This window comes from Rhopalosiphum maidis, chromosome 4 (assembly GCF_003676215.2).
Source record: "Rhopalosiphum maidis isolate BTI-1 chromosome 4, ASM367621v3, whole genome shotgun sequence".
NCBI lineage: Eukaryota > Metazoa > Arthropoda > Insecta > Hemiptera > Aphididae > Rhopalosiphum > Rhopalosiphum maidis.
Window position 1 is genome coordinate 34180625 of NC_040880.1, and position 24138 is coordinate 34204762.

Consider the following 24138-nt stretch of genomic DNA (forward strand, 5'->3'; position numbering starts at 1 on the left):
ATTTCTGAATATGTTTTTAACTTATTCAGAAAAGGAAAGATATTTTAAACCTGGCCGTTTATTAATAAAAGTTTACAGAGGTTTTTAAAATGAGTTAAGACTTTAAGAGTCAATCAGTGTTATATTCTCTTTACTTATACGACGTATAGTATAATAAATAATGTGTAGTTACTCTATATACATAAGTATATATATAAGAGTTGAATATAGTTAATAAAATGCGCTGGTCGCGGTAAATCGTAGATGCAGTTTAGACGCACTGCAGTATTATTATGTTATATATTATATTTGTTTTATCACGAATTGTCGTGTTAAATTCGGAGACAGAAATAAAAATTATGGTTTGTTAATATTAAAAAATGTTTGTTTAGTATACCATGATATATAATATTATATAATATTCAATGGTAAACTGGTATAATGGAGTAAAAATTTGGCGGAGAAAGATCGTATGAATAATGTAATAATTATTTTCTAATATTATAATTATAGTTTAGAGAATATATTTATTTAATTACTTAATATCTATATAGATATCCATGATATAATAGTGTAGTACCTAGGTATACATAGATAATATTATGTTTTTAGGAAATTTTTTTACGATAATATTAAACGCTTTGATAATTAGTCAATAGAATATTATTATAAAACTTGTAAAGCTACTAATATTTAAGTGTGTGGGAAGATAAGTAATCTGATGATCCCAATAAAGAAGGATGAAACTCCATTTTAATAATTTTTAATTTGATAAAATGGCAAAATCTGTCAATATTTTTCATTAAATCATAAAAAATAAAAAATAAATTAAAATAAAATGTTTATTGGTGTAGGATTTACCTGAAATTAGAATTTACATAGCTGAAAAATAAAATTTCGACTTTCTTCTATGAGACATCAATTTTCATATCGCGCAAAAATATAAAATGCTATTTTTAATTACTTACGGGTAGTACCTATAATTATGTAATAGCTTAAAGATCTCTATTAAACATTTAAACATATTCTGTATTATGCATAGAGGCGTATTTTAAGAATTCTACATAGTTCCCTCTCTCCCACCTACAATTAGATGATCAGATTTCTTAATTTTGTCGCCAATAATTGCGACACTGATATTATAATATATTGTACAGGTTAGCTAACCTATGTGTGTGCAACCGTAAACACTGGCAAAACATTATCGGGTTATTATTAAATTATTATATTTTCGGCGGTCGTGCTCGCGTTTTCTCACCAACGATGTTGTAGCGGGACGATGTACACGCGGTGGTTGTGACGGGACAGCGGGTTTAGCGTCGGCGGGCTGTGCAAAATTCCAAAGCGCATCCACTCGGCCAGCAAATCGGCCGTGCGCGCGCTTTTCAACGGCACACCGCCGCCACCGGCGGCAGCAGTTCTTTGCTGACACGTCTCCGGCGCTGTCTGCAAACTACATCTCATCGCTGCATCGTCGCCGCCGCCATCGTTTATAGCAGCTTTGTTTGATTATTGTCAAATCATTATATTATTATTATATATAATTCGTCTATCCGTCTTTTCATCGGTCATCGGGCCAGGACTGCTGGAGAGTTGTTCCTCGGTCATTTTGATAACAAGATCATTGATTGGCTATCATAATCTCCGTTGTATTATAACTTACATTTAAACTTTATATTGTACATTCACATCGAATTATCCGTGCCAGTATAACATCCCGTTGACGACGCGGACGTCGCAGCGGTGGCAATCACCACGACGAGCCGACGACATGAGATGCAGTTGGCCGCCAGACGGATCCGATGGATGTGTTTGTTGTGCGCGTGCGCACTGGCCGATCAACGAGTCAACACCGCAAACAACGACACTGCACAAACAGGTAGCACTTCCATCAGTCGTGTACTCGTGTCTCATCCCGTTTGTCTTATTTGTCCCAGCAAAGATTGTCCGTCGATACCTTTTCACAGGCTCACGCGAACGTACCACCACCTACCCCAATCGCCATAGCGAAAGCGCTCGATCTACCCAATCCCCTCCCCACAGCTTTTAATCTCCCAGGTCTGTGGGTCAATGACGCACGCTGTAGGTGTATATATTATAGTATGTAAGCTCTAATCGGTCCACCTTATCCTCCGGTAACTACAGATCTACCTATATGAGTTTATGTCTTGACATATGGGGTGCTTTTTATCATTTATTCGTGTGAATGTATGATACGCCATACGCAATAGTTTTTTTTTTTTATATAAGATGTTATACTTGTGAAAAAAATTATCTTACAGTTATAATAGCCTAAATGCACATATTTTTATAATATTAACATAAAAAATATCTAGTTTTTATTAATCTAAAAAATGTGTATTATTTTTATTATAGTGAAATTTTAAATTTATTACATACATTTTAATTAATGATAAGCTCTAAAGCTAAGCGAATTAAATTAAAAAGATCGCAGTCCTAATACATACCAAAACCACACATTGTACTTTGTTTTTCTAAACTTAAGATGCGTATAATACAAAATTAATTTAAAAATAAAAAAAAAAAAATAATAAAAAATATTTTCATTCATAATACGAATATGAATAATCTTCATTTTTAAAATGAATTGGATGAAGACTTGTTAATCACTCTGTATTATATTATTAAGATTATGATAAACAAGATATCTATTTGTTTTTTATTTTTATATCACAAACTCGGTGCTTTTATGATATACCTATCAAATTATTTATTTATTTAAAAAGGATTTGACCGCTGTTAAATAGTATCTGGCAAAACTTAACCATTTTCATTTATAGCCCTTTAACTTTTTATCATAATATAAGTAATATAAGTACTTATGTTTACGTACGGAACCATATCCGGATGTTTGCTTTAGTAAAATCAATAGTTATCGATAACCGCGTTAAGTTAATATATATCATCCCACAGTTCTAGCTGTATATTTATGTCAGTTAATCGTGGCAATAAATTATTATATAGGATGGTAAATACATAGCAAATTATTATTATTTTATTATTTCAATTTTATCTAGATATGGATAAATTAAAGATCTTCGGTTTGAAAATATTGTATAGTTAGTATGTGAGTCTGAGCATTTGGTTTTTTTAATTGTTATAGTTAAAACCAAATATGAATTTATGATTTTTGAATTTTTAGTATATTATAAATTATAATATATATTTGGCATGTCTAAAATACATTGTTAGTTGAATATTATGTTACATTTTCCTGTAAGGTATGCAATTCAAAATAATTTATTATACGATGATATTGGGTAATGGGTTTGCCGTTAAATTTTTGTGAATACCCTAATTTGGACCGAAATCATGGTCATGCACTACTCTTGTAACAATACTGTATATAATTTGTTGAAAAAAATCCACGAACATGGACATAAACAAATGACATTTCCCTTAGTTAAGCTTACCACTCGTACAATGACCGAATTATTCTTGATAGGTTATTATATCGTATTTAGGGTCATAAGTCACCATACAAACCTATAAAAAATTAACTAATTGTAGGAACCTTCCAACATAAACGTTAAATTAGTATATAGAATATCAGATAATCTACAAAATTTATTTTTTATATTATTTTTTATTTTACTTCTTACTAATATTTATATAACTATGGTTAATTTGATATATAAGTTATATATTGCTTCATAGGCTTGATTAAACGCTCAGAAAGAATTTATTAATTGAATAATTCAAGAATCAATTTTATACAATTAAAAAATAACAAACTTATATTTTAATCCATTGTTTGTTTATTTTTCTCTTTGAATTGTGAAAAAATGGTTATAATTAATGTTGTAATATGTCGTTATTTTATTCTGAGTTGATAAATTAAATCAATCAGAAAATTATTTATTTTTATTTTTTACTCCAGTTATCGCTTATTTTTTTTTTTTGACAGAAAGTGTGAAGTGTGCTTTTTAGTTTTTCTTTCATCGATTGGAAATCATATCTAGACACAAGGCAGTACTATGAATAAGTAATTTTTTAAGTTTTTGTTTGTAGTTTATCTAAGTACTAGAAAATATCATGGAAAAATAGTGAAACATTTATTATATTACTTATATTTTTTGTAGTTATTTAATTTAATCGAGTTTTATGTAGTTTTTTTATGTAACGTTAAATTATTTTTTAGTTAATAAAAAAATTCAAAGAATATTCATTTGTTTTTATCGTCATCAAAAACTGATCATTATAATTTTCTAATTTCATCATCTAATACAACTGAAAAAATATTCGCTCGAGAATAATTTATTTTAAAAATGGTAGGTGTATAAATTAAATTAATTTGATTTTTAAAGTGAACATCATAATATTTTTATGATTTTTTAAGCACATTATTTTTAATCCCTATTGAAAATGTTATTAAAAATATTTTTTGAAATAGCAAAACTTAATTAATTTTTATGCAACAAAATTTATGAGTACATTATAAAAGTATTTTTTTTTAGTTTTAAATGTTATAAAATTGTTACTTGTATGCATATATTTATTGATGTTTAATATTTCAAAACGTAATTTATTGAATATTGCAATCATGACAATTTTTGACCACCTGTTGCATGTTGTATTTCAGTTTATGCCATAACATTATTTTATGTCAAGTTGATATATTATTTCAACTTACATACTGTATACAATTTCACGGAATGGATTATTTCATTAATGCAAATACAAAAAAAAAGTAGATTGGTAAAAGGTTGTATTATGTAATATTAATATTTTGTTTAATACGATACAATATAATATTAAGTTATTTTTATATTTTTCGCTATTTGGGTAAAAAAAAAAATTATTATCATAGTAAGTTAACTGTTTATGCTTTGTTATAATCGTAAAGAATCAATTTGGCTTTCAAATTTTATTTTATATAGCTTACATTCTTTTACATAACTTTTAACATGCAATATAAGTACAGATTCCTATTATATAAATTATCTCATTATCTGCAAAATATTATATATTGTACCTGTATAGAAAATGACAGAAAATTAAATTAATTTTATATATTTCTTAATGAATAAATCGCAAAAGTATAAATTGAAATACTTATCTTGTTATACATTCTTTGTTATAGGTTGATGTTTAAAATAGTAAATTAGAATTCATAAAGAAAAGTTTAAATTGCGTTTTTCGTACGATTTTAGCGTTTTTGTGATTTGATCTTTTCAAAAAAGTTTTCAATGAAACAATTTAAGTTATATTGTTTTGCTATTTCAATAATTACTTGTAAATAGCAAATAATTTTTACAGTAAATTCCCATTTTTTATGTATTTTAAGGGGCTATCATAAGAATGGGACAATTAATTTGAAAACGCTTTTTTTTATAAATCATTTTATCAAACTTTAAAAATAAAGTTTTTTGAATTTAATTAAAAACTAAATTCGTGGAAATAAAATCTACTATAACCCTGCGAATTTATTTTGAAAATGAAAGTAACAATACTAATTTTTCAAATGTAAACAAAAGAATTTAAACAAAAACTTTGGTTTCTTAAAATATTGAACTTTATAATAACTTTTAAAATATAAGTAACTGGTAAAAACCTAGCTTGAAAATTCTTGTCAAAAATTACGTTTGGATTAGTTGAGTATTATAACTTGTATATTCTTCATGCGGTAAAAATACAATTATAAATTTGAAGTGAACTTATTATTGTATATTTTAAACCGTAAAATCAAAAAATAAAACTGTCTATACTATTAACGGAAATTCTTGAATTAGTGGAATAGAAATATACGAAAACAAAATAAATGTATGATTTTTAGTTATTACAGATTTACAGCCAGTATATAAAATGAAATTATTAAAATCTTTAGTTTATACTAACATATAAGATTATACCAATGGTAATAGACAACTAACTTATTTTTAATTATTATAATTTACGATTATATTGCATTTCTATTTATGCTACTGTTTTTCTCAATTAACATTTTTAACAATATCAAGATATATTTAAGAAAATGTTATTTTTCATTATATATAATAATATATATTATTTCTCTCTATTGACTTATTTGAAATACTTTATTGTCAATATTAAATTATTTTGTATAAAATAATCCTGTATTATCTATTATTATTTATTTCTAAAAACTGGTGTAATATTAGTTTTGATCTAAATTTTAGTTACAATTTACCAAGTTTGCTGACTTAATATACAGTTTTTTTCCAAACTATAAAGGGAAGTATAATTTATTTTATCTATGTTGTAATAAATTACGAAAGATACAATAAAAATTAGAAAAATTATAATACTTATTTATAATTTCTTTATTTAATTCGTCATGAAAAGTTATACAATAATAATTATAAACTTAATATAATTTTAAAATGAAACTTGTTGTATTTGTTTAATTAGTTTTAGTTGGTTGAAATTTGTTACCCAAAAGAGCATAGTACTATATTATTAGTACAGCCCAAAAATGGGTTTACGAACCTTGGAATTTTGTTATTTTTTTTTGTCATATGAAACATTGATATATTTTTCTAACCGATAAAAGATTAATCATTGTACGTATATGTAATTGTAACACTTGTATTAATAAGTTCATAAAATTAATACAAACCCATGATGTTAAACTCCGAAACTTATTTTAATCGTTATGACTGTTATGAGGTAACTCATAATATTTTATAACGTGTTTGTGTTTTAATCAAATTTTATTTTACCATAATATAAGTCAGAGTAGTCCAACCTTTTGTAATTGGTGGATCAATTTACACTTTCATAAAAACAACGGGGGCCGCCAGAAGAAAAAAAAATATTATTATCTTTTTATATTTTATTTTATATAATGCACAAATTATTTATTATTATTATTATTTATGTGATGATTGGCATTGTTTTTCAATAGCCAATTTAACAATTTCAATTAAACACCCTGCAGTAGTGGCTAATCTAATGCACGATTCTAAAGATGAATTGTGAATACAGTTTCTTAATTTAGACTTTATTAATTTCACTATAGAAAATGCCGATTCCCAAATATCTGTACTTCTAAATAATGACAAAATTTTTAGAGAAAAATTCCGTAATATTGAAAATTTTTCTTGCGAACACAGTTTCCAAAACTCTTGAGGAGGCCAATTTATTTTTTGATTGTAGAAACAGTCAGCTTGTAAATTACATAACTCCATTTGAAAAACGGGAGGTTGTACCGAGATATCAACTGTAATAGGGTTGTATAAATGTTAGGCGATCATATTGCAATTTTGTTATAATATTATTGTGATTTAAATTAAAATTTTAAATTGTTGGTGGGGCCAAAAAAAAGACTTCGAGGGCCGCGGGATGGACCCCCCTAATATAAGTTATAATTACCGTAATTCAGTGAAATTATTTTATCTCTCCTTTGTTTTATGTTACGTCACTATATCAGTGTTACATTTTGTTTTTTTGATTTAAACTATTCGTCACAAAAGCTATAATGGCATATTAAATAATGTAAATAGTAAGTACCTAGGTAGTTGATAAACAAGACTAAATTATTAATTTACTGCAAAGAGTTGAAGAACTTACATTGTGTCATTATGAATTTTTCAATGTTTGAATTTTCTTATATACTGATAATGGTTATTATTTAACCCATTGACTGTTTAAAAACGTTGTTAATATATACAGTCATTTTGAAATAATTTCCTAATTAATTATTATACCTAATTTATAATCAGTAAACCACTGTTAATATATTTCTGTAATATAACTTAGCTATTTTAGGCCATAAATATAATTATAATTGTTATGATCTAATGATGCCTATGAAATAAATATCTTGAAATCGACCGTTAATATTCAAACAATAAATAACATTGCAAAAATTCATGGATGACAACGCAATTTATGTATATATATATATATATATATATATATATATATTTAGTTATCCCCGTGCATTTCGTTTCCCGTACAAAATATATCTGTGTTTAATTTGGTTGTCTATTGCTAACTAAATGTTAGGTTAAATTAATAGGCTAAATACGTAATGCGTGTGGATAAAAAATATTTTTGGTTTTCTGATTTGGTATATAGATTATATTTCCGTCATATTAACTTAACATAGCTGTCTCGCCCAGCGTTTTTTTTTATCATTTAATAACATTTTTTTTTTTTTAAATTATTTTCCTATTTTTTTAATTTTAATAGTGAGAACCAAAAACAACGAAAATATTGTTTACTATTTTACTATATTAAATATTCGCTAAAATACTAATTTCTAAAAATAACTTATAATTGGTAACATGGATGAAAAATAAATTATGTGCGTATTTCCGATTATATAAAAAATTAATAACTTAATTTTTCATTAACTTATATAATCAGAAATAGTTTCAAAATATGTTCCGTGATGTACCCTCTATCATTTAAAAAAAATCAAGATAATTAGATGAGTGACAAATATTTCCATTTTCATATACATATGGATAGATAGGTACATATTATGTATATTAGAAATATATACAAAGATAAAAGTTATTTCTAAATTTAATGACAAACAAATTTGACTAGAGGGTATTTATCTTTCTATTTAGAGAGAATTTCATCTCATCATTAATTTTAATTTTCCAGCTTTTAGCCCAAGACTCAAATATTTATTTAGAAGTAAATATGTGACGCGATATCAACATTTCATATATCATTTTTTCATAATAATTATGTTTTATAGTGGTGAAAATAATTTTAATGGCTTTTTTGGGTTTACACTTGTGAAATCGCGTAAATGAAAAATTTGAATAGGACTGTCTAATGTAACTAGATTTATTATATTAAATGAAAATGTAGACATTTACTCGTAATCATAAGTATTTTAAATATTCCAATCATTAACTTTTACAGTTTAGTTATTTTATAATAGGCCTATAATATAATCTGAAAGGGTTAGTCTCTTTTGATAAGATACAACTAACCACATTTTATTGTTATACTAAAAAGTAATGTTTGATATGATGTTAGTTGTTGTGTGAGAAATAATAGGTTTGGTATTAAGACTAATTATTATCGAGGCACTTAATCAGTTGTATACTTGTAATTTTCGCGAACATATTTCTTTGATTGAACATGGTAAGTAAACTTTTTAAACGAGATAAAACTTTATATTATGAAGAATGAAGAGGTATATCACGATAATGTTAACATCGTGTATATATATATATATATATATATATACACACACACACAGACGTATATACTATCCTTCTTTTACGTAATAATATAATATAAAAGATAGATAGACAGTCTACTCTTAGTAAATCACAACATACTATGACTGTTGATTGTGTATGACATTGGATGGAGTATTTTTTAACTTAAATGCAAGTAATGCAATAAACTTTTTAGTACAAACTAAAAAGTTATAAAGGAATAAAGGATATGAATAAAATTTGAAACTTGTCTGTAGGTTTAGTTGTATTATTGGTATTAGATATGAATAGTATATATTATAATTTTATGTGAAGATTTTATTATATAATATGATCAAAAATTTAGAATAATAAACCGAATTTACTTATTCCTACAAAACGACAGAACCATATTAAAATCTTAAATTAAAAAAAAAAAAAAAAAAAATTAAAAACATTTTTCATAAAATAAATATTAAATAGCTATTGAATCAAAATTGTTACCAACATTTTTAATCTAATCAGTAAAAAAATAAATACATTATTTAGTTAAACATGAGTAGATATTAGTAGCAATATGTGTCGTATTCGTTGTATTGGTTGGTAATTAATGATTATTGAATATAAGATGATGATGATTAATGTGATTATTAATAATTTATTCTATTAGAGTAAATATAATGAAATTTACTTATCTACAGTGCCTGGAGTCTGAGTATAGATACGTTTGTATTAAACAATTATTGAAAATAATAATTGATTTGAAATATGTTTTGAGATTATTATTATATCGACGGATTTTTATTAATACGAGAAAAACATACAAATAATAATAATATAATTTTAATTTAATTTGTTTAGTATATTATTTAGTGAAAATAGTTATTATTGATTTAAATTTTAAAAGTTAAGTTAAAAAATTAATTAATTTAATTTTTTTAGCATACCTAGTTATTTTTAGGTTTTAAATGATTAACCTATTCATTTGACTTAATTATTTTTTAATTAACAATTTAACACGATATCAATCAATTACATTTCATTCTCAGAAGTTAGGCGAGAATTGTTTTTTTTTTCAATGACAACGAAATTCAATTAAGTATTACATATATAGAAATACTGTATATGTACAATACCATATTTTAGAAATTTTCAAAAAAAAAAAAATATGTTGAATAAAAAAAAAAAAATAATTAACTTTTATTTATTTCAATAAAAAATTTAAAAATGTTGTATTAACTTTTGGATTTTATTTTTAATACATTTGAACTTAACTTAAATGAGTAAAAAAAAAGTTGTTAACTGGTTGCATTACTAGTTAGTTATGTTATTAGGTATACTTTTAATTTCATTTTTTTATTTTTTTTTAAATACGTATGTATTAAATATATTGATTATACTAGTGTTGATTTAGTTCTAGCATAATTTAATATATTTTGATTGATATATTGATTTAAATATGTAGTACCGGGTACATACCACGACATATTTTAATTGGATTAAAATTTGGTTTATTTTTAACATTTTCTGTGATAATTTTATTTGAAATATAAGTAAATAAAAAATAAAAATGTATAATATGATTCATAAAAAAGAATTAAAAAATTATACTCTTATAAGTTATAATACTGTTATCAGTATTTATATATTAATAATGTTTTATTTAATTCGCTAGAAATTTGTGTATTCATAGAGTATTTTGTGCGTCAAACATCTTTAACTTAGAAAGTAGTTGTATAGTTATTATTTTTAATTAAGTATTCAGTTTTCAATTTAAATTTATTATAATTATGTACTTATATATAAATTATGAATTAAACTAATAATAATAGTAATGTAGTAATCTGGGTAGATAACAATTCATAAAATATTACTACATTATTAAATATTATATTAATAGCTTTACACAAATATAATTTATACATTTATACCTTATTTCAGTTTTTCATCAGAAACATACAAGTAATGTTATGTTAACATTAGTTTCTCGTGTACAATAATATAAAATACTTAATGATCGATAAAATGTACGTTAAATTGCATGTCGCGTCACGCACATAATTATACGTACATGTTGATATTATAGTCCATACTCCATACCCCATTGTTATGTATACCTATGGAAAACTTTAACAGTGTTATAATCATTATTATCATCATTATTGTTATTATGCTTGTAAACGATTTTCCACTATTCAAATGATAATACGTAATTACTATAATTTTATTACCCCGCTATTTTTGTTAAAAACTCTTTTGAACTATATGTTTACATATTTACGTGACTATATGAGAAAATAGGCGAAGTTTTCCGCTAGAGTTTATGTACACACAACATTTAAGTATAAGACTGAGAGCAGAGTATTATAGATATATTACATCAGTTGAACAACATTTTTTATTACATACTTAATTTGAATAAATCATTAAATTACATACATTTTGAAAAAAAAATAATATTCAAATTTATAACTATTAATTATTATACATATAATTAATTCATACACTTCTTACTTTTTTAAATAACAATATGTATTTTTAATTAAATAACCCAATGTAGTTTATATTTCTGAAGATTTCAATATGAATAAATTTAGTCTTAACCACTAATTAGTAAAATTTAATATAGTTAATAGTACTATTTTAAGATTATATGAGCTAAGAAGCTTAGAAGCATATCAACATTTTAAGAAGGTTATCCCTATGCTACTTTATTTAACTCAAATGTAATTTATTACAATAGCTTATTAGTTATAACTTAAAAATATAATTAACTAATAGAATAAATATAAAATATTTTAAGAAATATAATAAATGTATCGAGAAAATTACTGTTTAGTGACGATTAAATAGTTTAATAAAAAAAATTATGTATTTATTGTGAAGTATTGACAATAATAAGTTATTGCGCTATCAATCACAGTAAGGTTGAAAAAATATTAAAAACAATGGACCACTTCATCCCATATAATTATATTTTTATTATAAAAATCGAATATTCAACTTAACTGAGTAGTATTTGTGAGGAATGAATGTGACCTGAGTTTGAAGACGTTTATGTTTAATATTAGTGTAAGTATATGTCGAGTAAGGGGATATCAAAATAAAATATATAGGAAATCAATGTGCAAAAGCTAACGGGCACCAACTGTTTAATCTGTATACGTCACGGGAGTTCGTTTACATATATGTATATATATTGACTTGCGTCGTTTCAATAAGCACGCGTAGCACCCTAAACATAGTCATATAGAATATATTCATATTTTCTTCTACATACGATATTATTATCCGTCCAAATACAGAAATGTAATATAATACAAATCGTACGATTATTGAATATTATAAGATTAAACTCGTATGTTATACGATTATTGTAACCTCATGTATTTTGTATTTTTATACAGAAAACATATTCTATCATGATGTATTTTTGAAATAAATTATATATTTTTAATTACTATCTACTTTTAACAATATTTTAAATGGTTGTAATGACTTTTAAATTTTAATAAGTTATGTTTTATCACGGCGTATTGAATAGGCAATTTTGATACGCGTTCGTGTTCGATAATGTCCATAATATTATTCAACCATCACAAATTTACAACTTACAACTAATAATTAATATTATAATCTAATATTTATTTATATTTTCATATATTTATAATACTTCATATTAGAAATGGTATTCGATTAGATCTGTAATGTGTAATAAATTCATAAATTCATGATTTACATTTTATGCTAATTAGTTGTGATATGTAATTACATAAATAATTATTGAGGTTACATATTTTACGTGGCCCGTGTTATAATTTTTTACTAAAATATTTTGAATTCATAAATACTATTTCGTAAATCTCAAATTTTGTGAAATTGCTTAAAATTAAACATGAACTACAATCTAACTGAAGTTCAAAGCTTTTATATTTTGTTTTTTTAACCGTATTTAATTAAAAACAATGTAATCCAAACTGAAGATTTGTTAACCTCAGTTTTGAAAGTTAATACTGTAAAATCAATACATTTATTTCTTCGCTCAGAGTTTATATATATAAAACAGTTTAAATATATAAAAATATTAGTTAGTACATGGTGTTTTGTTGTAATTATTTTTGGGTATACAATTAAAACGATATAACGAATAAATAAATTAGGTAAAACTAAATAATGGTTCATGTACATTGTGGTGTGTAAATTTCAACACGTTTTTATTGTTTGTAAGCCAAATTAAAGTAAATACATATAATATTTGTTTGATAAATAATATACATATAAATAAGAAAATAAACTAAAAGGCATCAATACTTTAAAAGGAATAATTTTAAATGAAAAAATATAATTTCTGTTTTGTTTATTTAGCATACATACTATGATTACTTAATTAAAAACCTAGCTGACCAAGTAAATTTTGTTGTAATAGTGATTCAAAGCATTGTTGTCATCAGTAATTTACGTGTATGATAAATTTCAACATGACCACGTATGGTTCGCGAGTTCAAACAAATATCCTAGCGAAAAAACACTTTCCCAGTTGTTCCCGAATTTTTCAATTTTACAGACATTTCTTGTTATTTTCTTTCTATAAAAACCTTATTTAGAATATTACGAACATGAAAAATAATGAGCCCGATCGATCCATTCGTTTTCAAATTAATTTAATTTACATATATAAATATAAATGTAGTATATATTATATAGATAGATAAATAAATAATTTAATCTTTGTTGATTAATTTCTATTAAATCTCTTTTATATTTGTAAAGAATATTTTCTAACATATTTTTTCATAACGTGAATATCTTTAAAAGAAAATAAAACAATTATTTTGTTGATACGAAATCCATCCACATATATTTAGCAAGTTTCAAAATAAATTAGTCATTTAAAGAAAATCAATATTTTTTAAATTTGACTTTTATTATAAAATTATTATTTATTCATTTTATAACTATATTAAATAATACTTATTACTCGTTTTGGGTTTGGAACTATAGCGAATATAAAAATAAATATAATTAAAAATAATTTAATTTATTAAAATTCTTTAATTTAAAATTATATTTATAAAAAAGTAAAATTTAAGATGATATACCTAGGTAAAATATTAAAACAATAATTATCTTACTTGTTGTTTTAGTCGTAATTTTAAAGTTTGAGAATTTAAAATTAACTAACATTATTTTAGGACCTTACTAGTTATTAAACATTAATTCTTTCTAACGTAGTTATATCGTACAAAGAACACTCTATTTTAAATTGTGGTACAAATTATTAAATCTTACAATGTTTTACTGTTCACTAGTCATCTCACATTATTGTATTGTATACATTTCTTTCTGTCGTGTAAATTCATGTTAATGTTAATTAAGTTAGGTTAACTGTACGCGTTTAGCGGTTAATTTATTCACGTGCAGATAAATAAGCTGTTAGATCAACAATAATATTATAATTTATAACACCGTGTTTCGGGCATAAAATTTGAATATAATAGACAATTATAATATGTATCTATGTATACAATATTTTCTAAGCAGTTCTATATTATAAATAAAAGTTATGGAAAATTGACTTTCATCACCATCTCTATATAGTATATATGTATAATACCGGAAAAGATATTTTCAACTTTGATTTAGTTCCGTGATTGCGTTATTGCAGGGTTGGGAGAACAGTGTTTCCAAGACGACACGTGTCAGTTGCACGACAAGCACGCGGTGTGCGCACAGGTGGACCACAACGCAATATGCAGGTGCAAACAGGGCTACCACATCGTCACCGTTTCCAGGCCTACCAATGCCAGGAGCAGTTTTTGCGCCCAAGGTACGTTTACGATTGACATAATTGTTTTATTCATTATTTATATATATAATAATATATATTCAAATTTATTCCATATGGTCATAATATGATATATCTTATAATAATATGTTAGTCGAATACTGAACATGATTTATGTTGACACGCTGGTATATATATATTATAATTGCATATAAGTACCACGTGCGAGCACACATCTTAATGTAGTGCATGACATAAGTCTATTGAGTTGGTGAATTACAACATAGTATTTTCAGGCGTATTATTAATATTATAACCGTATAATATATTTTTGTATGCGAGTGTATAATATAATTTATTATTATATGGTTTGTGTTTGTTGTTGTCATCCTGCAGACGATTCGGACGGCAAAACTGGTGGTTCGTCGCTGCTCGGCGTCGTGGTCGGCCTGCTAGTGTTCTCGGCGCTCATCTGTTTCGGGCTGCGCCTGTCCACGGCCTCCAGACCCCGGCATTTCCCGACCACCAACTTATATCCGAACAAGCTGCTGTGTTCACGTCAAACTAGTAGGTCGCCTTCTATCGATTTTTGGCATGACGTGTGTCTGTGTGTGTCTATGTTTGTGTGTGTGCGCGCGCGCGCGTCGGTCGACGAGGATGTAGACGAGGGGGTTGGTCGATGATGGTAGTATGGTGTTCCTCCCTCGACCGTAGGGTAAGACTTTAAGGGAGGAGAGCACTCGGTCGGAAAGAGACCACCTGGTTTTCCCATTCACCTCGCGTTATACGTAGGTACGGATACAGTATATTATATACAGGGTGGGCCGTGACGTCTCATCCCTTTCCACTACAACAGTCACCGCGTACTTACATTCCTCTCACTCCGTATTATAGGTATATACGGGTTATATAATATATTATGTTTATACGGATTCGCGTATTATACGCGCGTCTACCTGCGTGAATTAATTCATGAGCTGTGCCATTTCGACGCGTCTTTACAACCCTCTCACGTAGTGCGGCAACGATCATCATCAGTCAATGACCACCAATCGCCGCTATTTATAATGGTACACGCACACGTATATATATTTACGTGTATATATTGTGCTCTACCTACAACCTACATATGACCACTCTATATCGCCACCGTCACACGTCGCTACAGTGTCAAGCGAATAATTGTGAACGGTATAGGTGGTATACAATGGTGGTCGGGGTCGCCGCGACGAATGCGGGTGGGGGTGGAGACAGTGATGTACGATCAGCTCTTTTCTCTCTGTTGTTATTTATTTTTTCCCATCTCCGCGCCACCATTTAGTAGACCTGATTTATTCGTTTCGCGAGTAAAATAGGTAAACAGCGTTTTTTTCCCCATAGATTATTATTTCGTTTCTATGAGTTTCCATTCATCACGCCGTCAGCCGTTGCGTTGTTGTATTGTTGTCAAATGTATATAATATGTCTATACCAGCTCGTGGTAAGGTACCTCTACTCACCATTTATTCACGCACATCGAACTGTATGTCGAAACTTGAATAGCGAATTTCACAGAAAATAAATAAATATATAATTACATTTTAATAATATATATATATACAAGTATGTAGTATTAAAGCGTTCATTATATGATTTACATGAATTAAAAATATATAATTAGTTTTAAATGTTTTAATTATAAATAGGTATCATCAACCATCTATTTTTTTCTTGGTTAAATAATTTTATGAAATATAAATTACTTTTTACGACATATCATATTATATTTTGATACCATTTTTAAAAAATGTCATTTATACGCATCATGCACTTATTATTTATATGTTTGATGTTTGTATGATTAATTACCATTTGTTAGACAAACACAATAATTTGTAGTAGTAAATATACCTACCTATATTAAAGCGATTAATCAATAGAGAATACTCATTATTATACCACAAGTTAGTTACTAAAAAACTTGATTCTCATTTTCAAAGTAGTCCCACGTGCTTTACTGAACTTGATAGCTATAAGAACAGTCACTTAGAATTTTCCAAACTTACGAGTCAGATGTCAAAAACATTTTTATTTTAAATAAATAAAAGTGGAAATATTATTCTGTGCTTTACTGTCCCTTTATTTTATATTTTTATTTTCTAGAGTTAAATATTCACGAGTAATCACAATTGAAACATCAATGAAAATATAAATATATATAAATATTTAATATATTTTTTTTTGCAATAATCGTTAAATAATCCAGTTGTTATTTTATAATAATTATAAAACGAGTAAATCTTAAAATTCTTTAGTTAATCTTGCGTTTCATAAAGTTTTTGACACAGTAAACGAAAAGCATACTATGTCAAAAACTTACAACATATAATTGTAAATTGTTAAAGATACTCGAAAAATATGAAATTTAATAATTATCTAGATTTTTAATACGATTGAGAGTTTGGTCGTAGTATAATTAATATATATTAGGCCTATATTATTACTACTATTACTTTGAATAATTTAGTTGCTATATTTTCCTGAAGTTAATCATATAAGGTATTATGTAGACCGTATTTAAAAATTTGGCGCCCCTGAGCATAAAATTTATCCCCCCCCAATTAATAATATTAGTATAATATTAATATTACACTAATTATTTCATCCATGATCAGGATTCTTTAATGTTAAAATCTAACTTATCAATTAATAAATGAAAATCGTTTAATAGTAAAAAAATTTAAATCTTTTTTAATTAACAAATTATAACATAATAAAACATACAATTTTTTTTTTTTATAATATAATTTTTTCCAATTATTTAATAAAATACGATTTTTTTTCCATTACATTTTTAAAATTAATTTTGCTAAAATATTTTATCGCCCCTGTGCCGCCCCCGGGCATATGCCTACCCGTCCCCTCCCTAAATATGAGCTTGGGTATACATCAACTTAGTATCTACTTATTATTCATATAATAGCAAGGACTTGTGAAGCTGTGACAGTTTTCATCTGCAGTTGTGTTCAATCAGCACGTAAACATTTTTTATAGCAAAACCCTACACTTCACACGATTACTTTCAATTCCGCAATAGAAAAAATATGAAAAACATGATGTTGATTTATGTTTTATGTCTTATTTAGAGCCCAACATTTCATAACTATAATAATCTATACTAACCATGTACAATAAATATAATATATAGTCATAATGTATGTGATTTGTTTATTGGAAGGTTATATAAACATTTTTTTCCATAACATTTTTATTTGGTTGCGTGTTTACAGAAGCATCTTCGAGCAAACATTACGGCACCTCAGATTCTGCGACAGCCAACGGACAACAAGAAGACGAGAGTAGTGCCGGTCAATCGGAAGCCAAAGACGACGATACGAGCAGGGTAGGAGCTGCCAGAGCAGCTGCTTTCATATTGATCTCTTGCCGACCATCCACGTCGGAGTCAACGACGGCCTCACCGAGCAGGGCAAAAAGGGCAAAAAAATTGGGTATTAAAACATAATATACAGGCAGCGCATAATTATATGCACTATATATTATTATATATCGCACGCATCTGGCACAGAACGATCGTTCACTCCGAGGCCCGTGGTTTGATGACAAATTGTCCATTTTTCTTTTGATAAATATAGGTTATGGTCGTACCGGTAGTGATCCAGCTGTGCACAGCACATCTTCAGTGAAAACATACAACTTGAAATGGTATCAAAGGGACCAGCAGAGAAGGCATTCGACAAAGAACAGGGAAGCAAAAGGCACTCCACCTAGTCATTGTTCGACCGAACAACTAATACAAAATAGTTCGAAAGTAAATAAAAAAAAACATACATATTATACACCCATATATCTTAAAAAGTCCGATTCGAAATGAAATTCATGGTATTATTATTATTATTATTGCTTAAACTCCAGCTGTCTTCGTCGTATTCTTCTACATATTCTATACAATTCCGATTCATCTTATTAACGTCTTATTCTTCGTAACAAATTCAAAACGTAATAAATTATACTATTCATTCTGACCACGATTCGTTTTATTTATACATTGTAAAGCAGATTTTCATTGTATCGGGATAACGCCACACTTCATGTGTATACTCATAGTTAGAGAGTGCCTATCTAATATAAAAATCCCCTAAATTATGATGTTGAACGAATTTATATTGTGTATGTTTCGTGTGGATTGTGGACTAAATGTTAATTCAATAGTAGGGATTTTTGTTTTATGTTTAGGTGCTGTTTAGTCTTTTAAGTACTTGATATTTATTTTATTATAATTCTGCATTTAAGTAAAAATTATCTAGAATATATCCGAAGTTAAAGTTCTCAGTAAAAAAAAGTTGTATCTAAATGTAAAAATATTGTATTTTCATTGTTTTTTGACCTTTATGTTGGGTACTTAAATGTATAAAATATAAAATTAAATTTTAAATATTACCATAATGGAACATTAAAACTTTTATGTAAACAATAATTTAATAACTATAATATAGTCTTGATTTAAATACTTAATCAGCCTAAGTTTGATTATTCTCAAAGTCTTAAACTTCAAGATTTATATAAAGATCATTGAATTTGCATATTTTATTGAACCTCAAAATGAGGTTTGGCTAATTGAAGATAAAAACTGCTTGTAAATTTAACTACAGAGTACAATCAATTAATATAATTATTAAAGTTTTTTAATCTTTTATTACTTCGACGAATTTTATATTATAAATTATAACACAATCAATATATTAAAGTAATTCTCAGACAATAAATGCTAATTCCAAAACAGCGGGTAATTATAATACGTTGAACCGAACTGCATGAACTTGAATTTCAATAAGTTCAAATTTAAAATAATGGATATAGTTAAATTGTCAAAGGTTAAATGTGGTACCTATGTATATGGTTGTGGTGTGTGATGTATGTGGTTAAAATCTTACTGGGTATTAATATTTTACATTGTGATGAATAATGATTCATATGGAAGAATTTTTTTGGGGAGGAGATTGTACATTTTTAAGATTTGTGCTAAAAAAAAGTACAACTTCAATATTTGCTCTTAAAAGGTTAGATTATTCAATTAAATGTTTGTCATAAAAGTATAATTTATGCAGTAGGTAAAATACCTATGTACACATAAAAAAAGTTAAGAAAAACAATTAAATATGATTTTTTGTTTATATAATTTAAATTGATAACTATAATTCACCACAAAGAAAATAAAACAATGTATATTTTTTGTAAAAATTAAAGAATTGTATAATTTTTATAAAGTTAATTTTTACATAAAAAAGATTCCAAAATGTGAAGTATCTTAAAACACGTCAGGATTAAAATTTTAGTTAATTAATTAAATAAATATTCATTATTGATTATTTAAAATATTAATAAAAATTTAAATCAGTTTAAGTAATATGTTATAAATATTTTAAAATTTTAAATTTGTAAACATTAAGAAACAAATTTTTATTAATATAATTATCACCTATTTATATTCCAAACAAATTTACTAATTAGCAACGTCTCGAGTTTATACAGCATATCCAACTGTGCAATTTAATAATTAATAATAGCTATTGTTACTGATTGACATGTATGTATATGTAATTTATATATATGATATTAATTATATATTATTTATATAATTTGGTCGTGTTTTACAGGATGAATGCTCCAGAAACAGTCAAACCACGTTGAACTCTAAAGATAAGTCGAAAGCATCGTCGGTGAGCCGCATCGAACATAGAGCGCTGGTCCATCATTCGGCCGCGGCGATTAGCGGCGGCAGCGGAAATTGCACGGAACCCATGGTCACAGTTGAGCTATCGGAACAACCGCTACAACGTCCGGAAGGAATTATTGCACAGGGCACACGATGAAACGTATAGGTAGCACGTGCGAGTATGATAAGAAATGTTTATGAAACGATAATATAATTATTATCGTATTATATATAGTGTTTAATTCAATGATTTAAATCCACGTACAATGGTTAAGTGATATAAATTATCTATTATAATAATTTAATGAAATATAATATGCTTTGCTCGTGGATAGACCGTAAGGCGGCCTTAAAGACTAGTGGATGCAGGATGGGACTGGTTTATAAGAGGATATTCGCACTGCCTGAGATTTTTTTATAGCCGATATAGATGCAAATAATAGAAAGATCCTATTTGAGTATACCACCCCTGAAAACAACTTCCTTGATTATTTTTATTAGTTACGGTCGTTGTGCACTTTTAATATTACATTATTACAACGTATTAATTATACCTCAATAATACGCATGTTTGCATTTTAAATCCACGTTTAATTATTACAAAATGTTTATTTCGTCACGATGTATGCGATCGGTGGTAAAAAGAAGTGGTGTAAGGGTGGTTGTATTTAAATTTTATATACATATACCTATCGATTTCACGTGGGCATATTTTTATCGTTTTTTGTCATACGCCCTTCGATAGCAACACTATATATATAGTGTGTATCTGAAGGAGTCGATAATTTTAATTGAATTGCGTTTAAATAATATGTCTTATGTTCCGAAATACACTCTGTATACGTTGTAGACGTATACGTAGGCTAAAATACGTGACGCTATCTGCAAAACACAGTCACCTAATGTAGTGAATAATGAGATATATAGGTGTATTGTCCATTTTAAATCACTCGTGACGATCAACCATGAAAGCCGTACCGGGTAGTTAAATACAATTTTTCAAAACTCATATTTCCGCGATATTCCTTACATGAGGAACAATATTTTTATATAATTTCTAGATAAGTGTTTTATACAAATAAACAATATGTTTGAACGTATGGGTATGGATTATATTAACTATATAGATACTACACGTATCTGATATTGTTAATAATGTTAATATAATTATGATTATTGTTACCTATGTATATTATAATATATATATACAAAATTTGTAACGTGTGCGTGTCGGTGTTGACGTTGAGCCTATTCATTATTATTAATCTATGAATGTATTATTATTGTTATTATGTTATACTACCTATATAGTGAGTAAGAAAAATAATAGACATAATTTATAGTTAATATGAAATAATTTAGTGAGTGTGAAAACGTGTGCGCACGAATAACTAATATACCTACTATAACTAATACATATTATAGGATTTCGTTTTACAAATATTAAAAAACAGCCAAAGTAAAACGATTATTAAAAAACTATCACAGGCATTATGATTATATATTATATAATACATAACGATTTACTTGTAATAATTTATTCATTCGATGAAACTGCAATTTCGGATTAAAGTTTTGGAAAAAATAAAAATAAATTATTTTTATTTTTTAATTCAATTATGATAATCTCAGTTCAAATATACATTTAAAGATTATATACTATTTTAATAATGATACATATATGGGTACAATATAATATAATGTATATTACCGTTGAGCTGTTAAAATACAAATTGATATTGATTCAATTTACATAATATATCATACAATACCATTTTGTATGATATTTATGGTTAAGTCATATATTATTATTATGGACATCGCGTTGTTATACGGTTGATGCATACATGATTGATTAAGACAATAACTCATTAAAATTAAATATATTTATCATATAATAAACTGAATGGCTGAATATTGTATGCGTATCCATATTGTACAGACTACAGAGCTAGCACCATAGAAAATTATCTAATTAAAGACAAAAAAAAAAAAATAATAATAATAAAATAAAATTTGAAATTTAATTTCGAAGGCTACAGTTGTATAATATGAGTTTAATATACTCGTATAATACTTAAAACAATAATATATCAAATGTGTTAATTAGATACTTAAGAGATACTTAAATACAATATTTATCATATTACAGTTGAATATGGTTAATAAAGTGTATTTAGGTTTAAGTTTTCGATCGATTTTTTTTTTTTTGTTTTAATGTTCAATATTTTATTACAATATTATAATTATATTATAATACATAAAGACGTGTGATTTATTTATGTGTTGATTATTACTTATTAGTATAATACTATAATACAATCGTATATTAATTATTAATATTATAAATGTGTAATAATTGTGTACTACTACCTACCTATATATTATATAAAATATATTTTGAATTATTAACATGTATTTAAGAATAATAATAGGGATTCCGATAAAAAAAACATAATCCTTTGTAATACAAAAACAGTAAGGTACTTATAGACATTTAGAAGACATGATTGTTTGTAGACTAATGAAAACAACCAAGTTTCTTTATTCTGTGTTATATCAAATTCATTATTATTATGGATGTATTATATTGATATATAGATCTCGAGTTACTATTTTATAATATAAGGATAAACAAATAGATATAATATAATATCTGTTACCTACTACATAAATCGAATACCTACATAAATGTTGTGTACAATACTCGCATAATAATAATATATTTAGAAAGTTGATCTATATTATTATAGTTTCATTTTTATAGTCATAACGATTTTATTTTATATATTATCTTTCATGTGAAAAATGTATTACACATATATATTCCTAAAATGTTAAATTTAAAAGTGATAAAACCGAAACGATATTCTACACACGTTTAAATGAATATTTAAGTACATAATTTAGTATATCATAAATAACATTTATGTTGTTTCTCAGTGTAGCAATTTAAAGTATAGTAATTTGTTATTTTTTTTTTATCAGGTGCTAAATCGCTACCTTTAGGAACCTCTGCACCAATTATGTATTATTAAAGTTAAAGTGTTTAAGTTATTTAACCAATTGAAATCTTCTATTATCAACAAAAAATTTAAAAACCAATTACGTGGAATAATTTTTTTTAATTTATGAAGTAAACTCTTTAGTCAAACTCTGTCAAATGCTTAAGCAATATCAAGGAAAAGTTACAGCACAAATACTTGTTTATTTTTTTACGTTAAAAAACAAATACATTTTTGCTGGGATAATCTCTTTTACGTTTAAGTGATTAAATCAGTGATCTTTTAGACTTGATGAATTGTTGAGTATTTAAATCAATAACTGAACTAAAAATTAGTTACTATATTGTGATGAAGTAATATGGTTCGGATTTTAACGTGTATTTTAATTTGTCGAACATTTTACCTAACGTTGATAGGTATTATAGTGACATTAAAATATATATTGGTACCCGTTAGCGAGAGATATATAAAAGTTTAAATGATCGTAGAAAATCTCTGTCTATT

General features: G+C 26.1%; 1 protein-coding gene across 2 annotated transcripts; it reads left to right on the top strand.

Annotated features, from left to right (window-relative positions):
- The first annotated feature begins 1372 nt into the window (after positions 1 to 1372).
- Positions 1373 to 22328, top strand: LOC113560698. 2 transcript variants are annotated; one of them, XM_026966731.1, is made up of 6 exons: positions 1375 to 1858; positions 14797 to 14958; positions 15313 to 15483; positions 18186 to 18404; positions 18549 to 18724; positions 20571 to 22328. In XM_026966731.1, exons 1-6 carry the CDS (start codon positions 1756 to 1758, stop codon positions 20784 to 20786), a joined length of 1047 nt encoding a protein of 348 aa, XP_026822532.1. In that variant the 5' UTR covers positions 1375 to 1755; the 3' UTR covers positions 20787 to 22328. The 2 variants fall into 2 exon arrangements, with proteins under 2 accessions (XP_026822533.1, XP_026822532.1); XM_026966732.1 differs by lacking the exon at positions 15313 to 15483 and having other exon boundaries at positions 1373 to 1858.
- The last annotated feature ends 1810 nt before the right edge of the window (positions 22329 to 24138 follow it).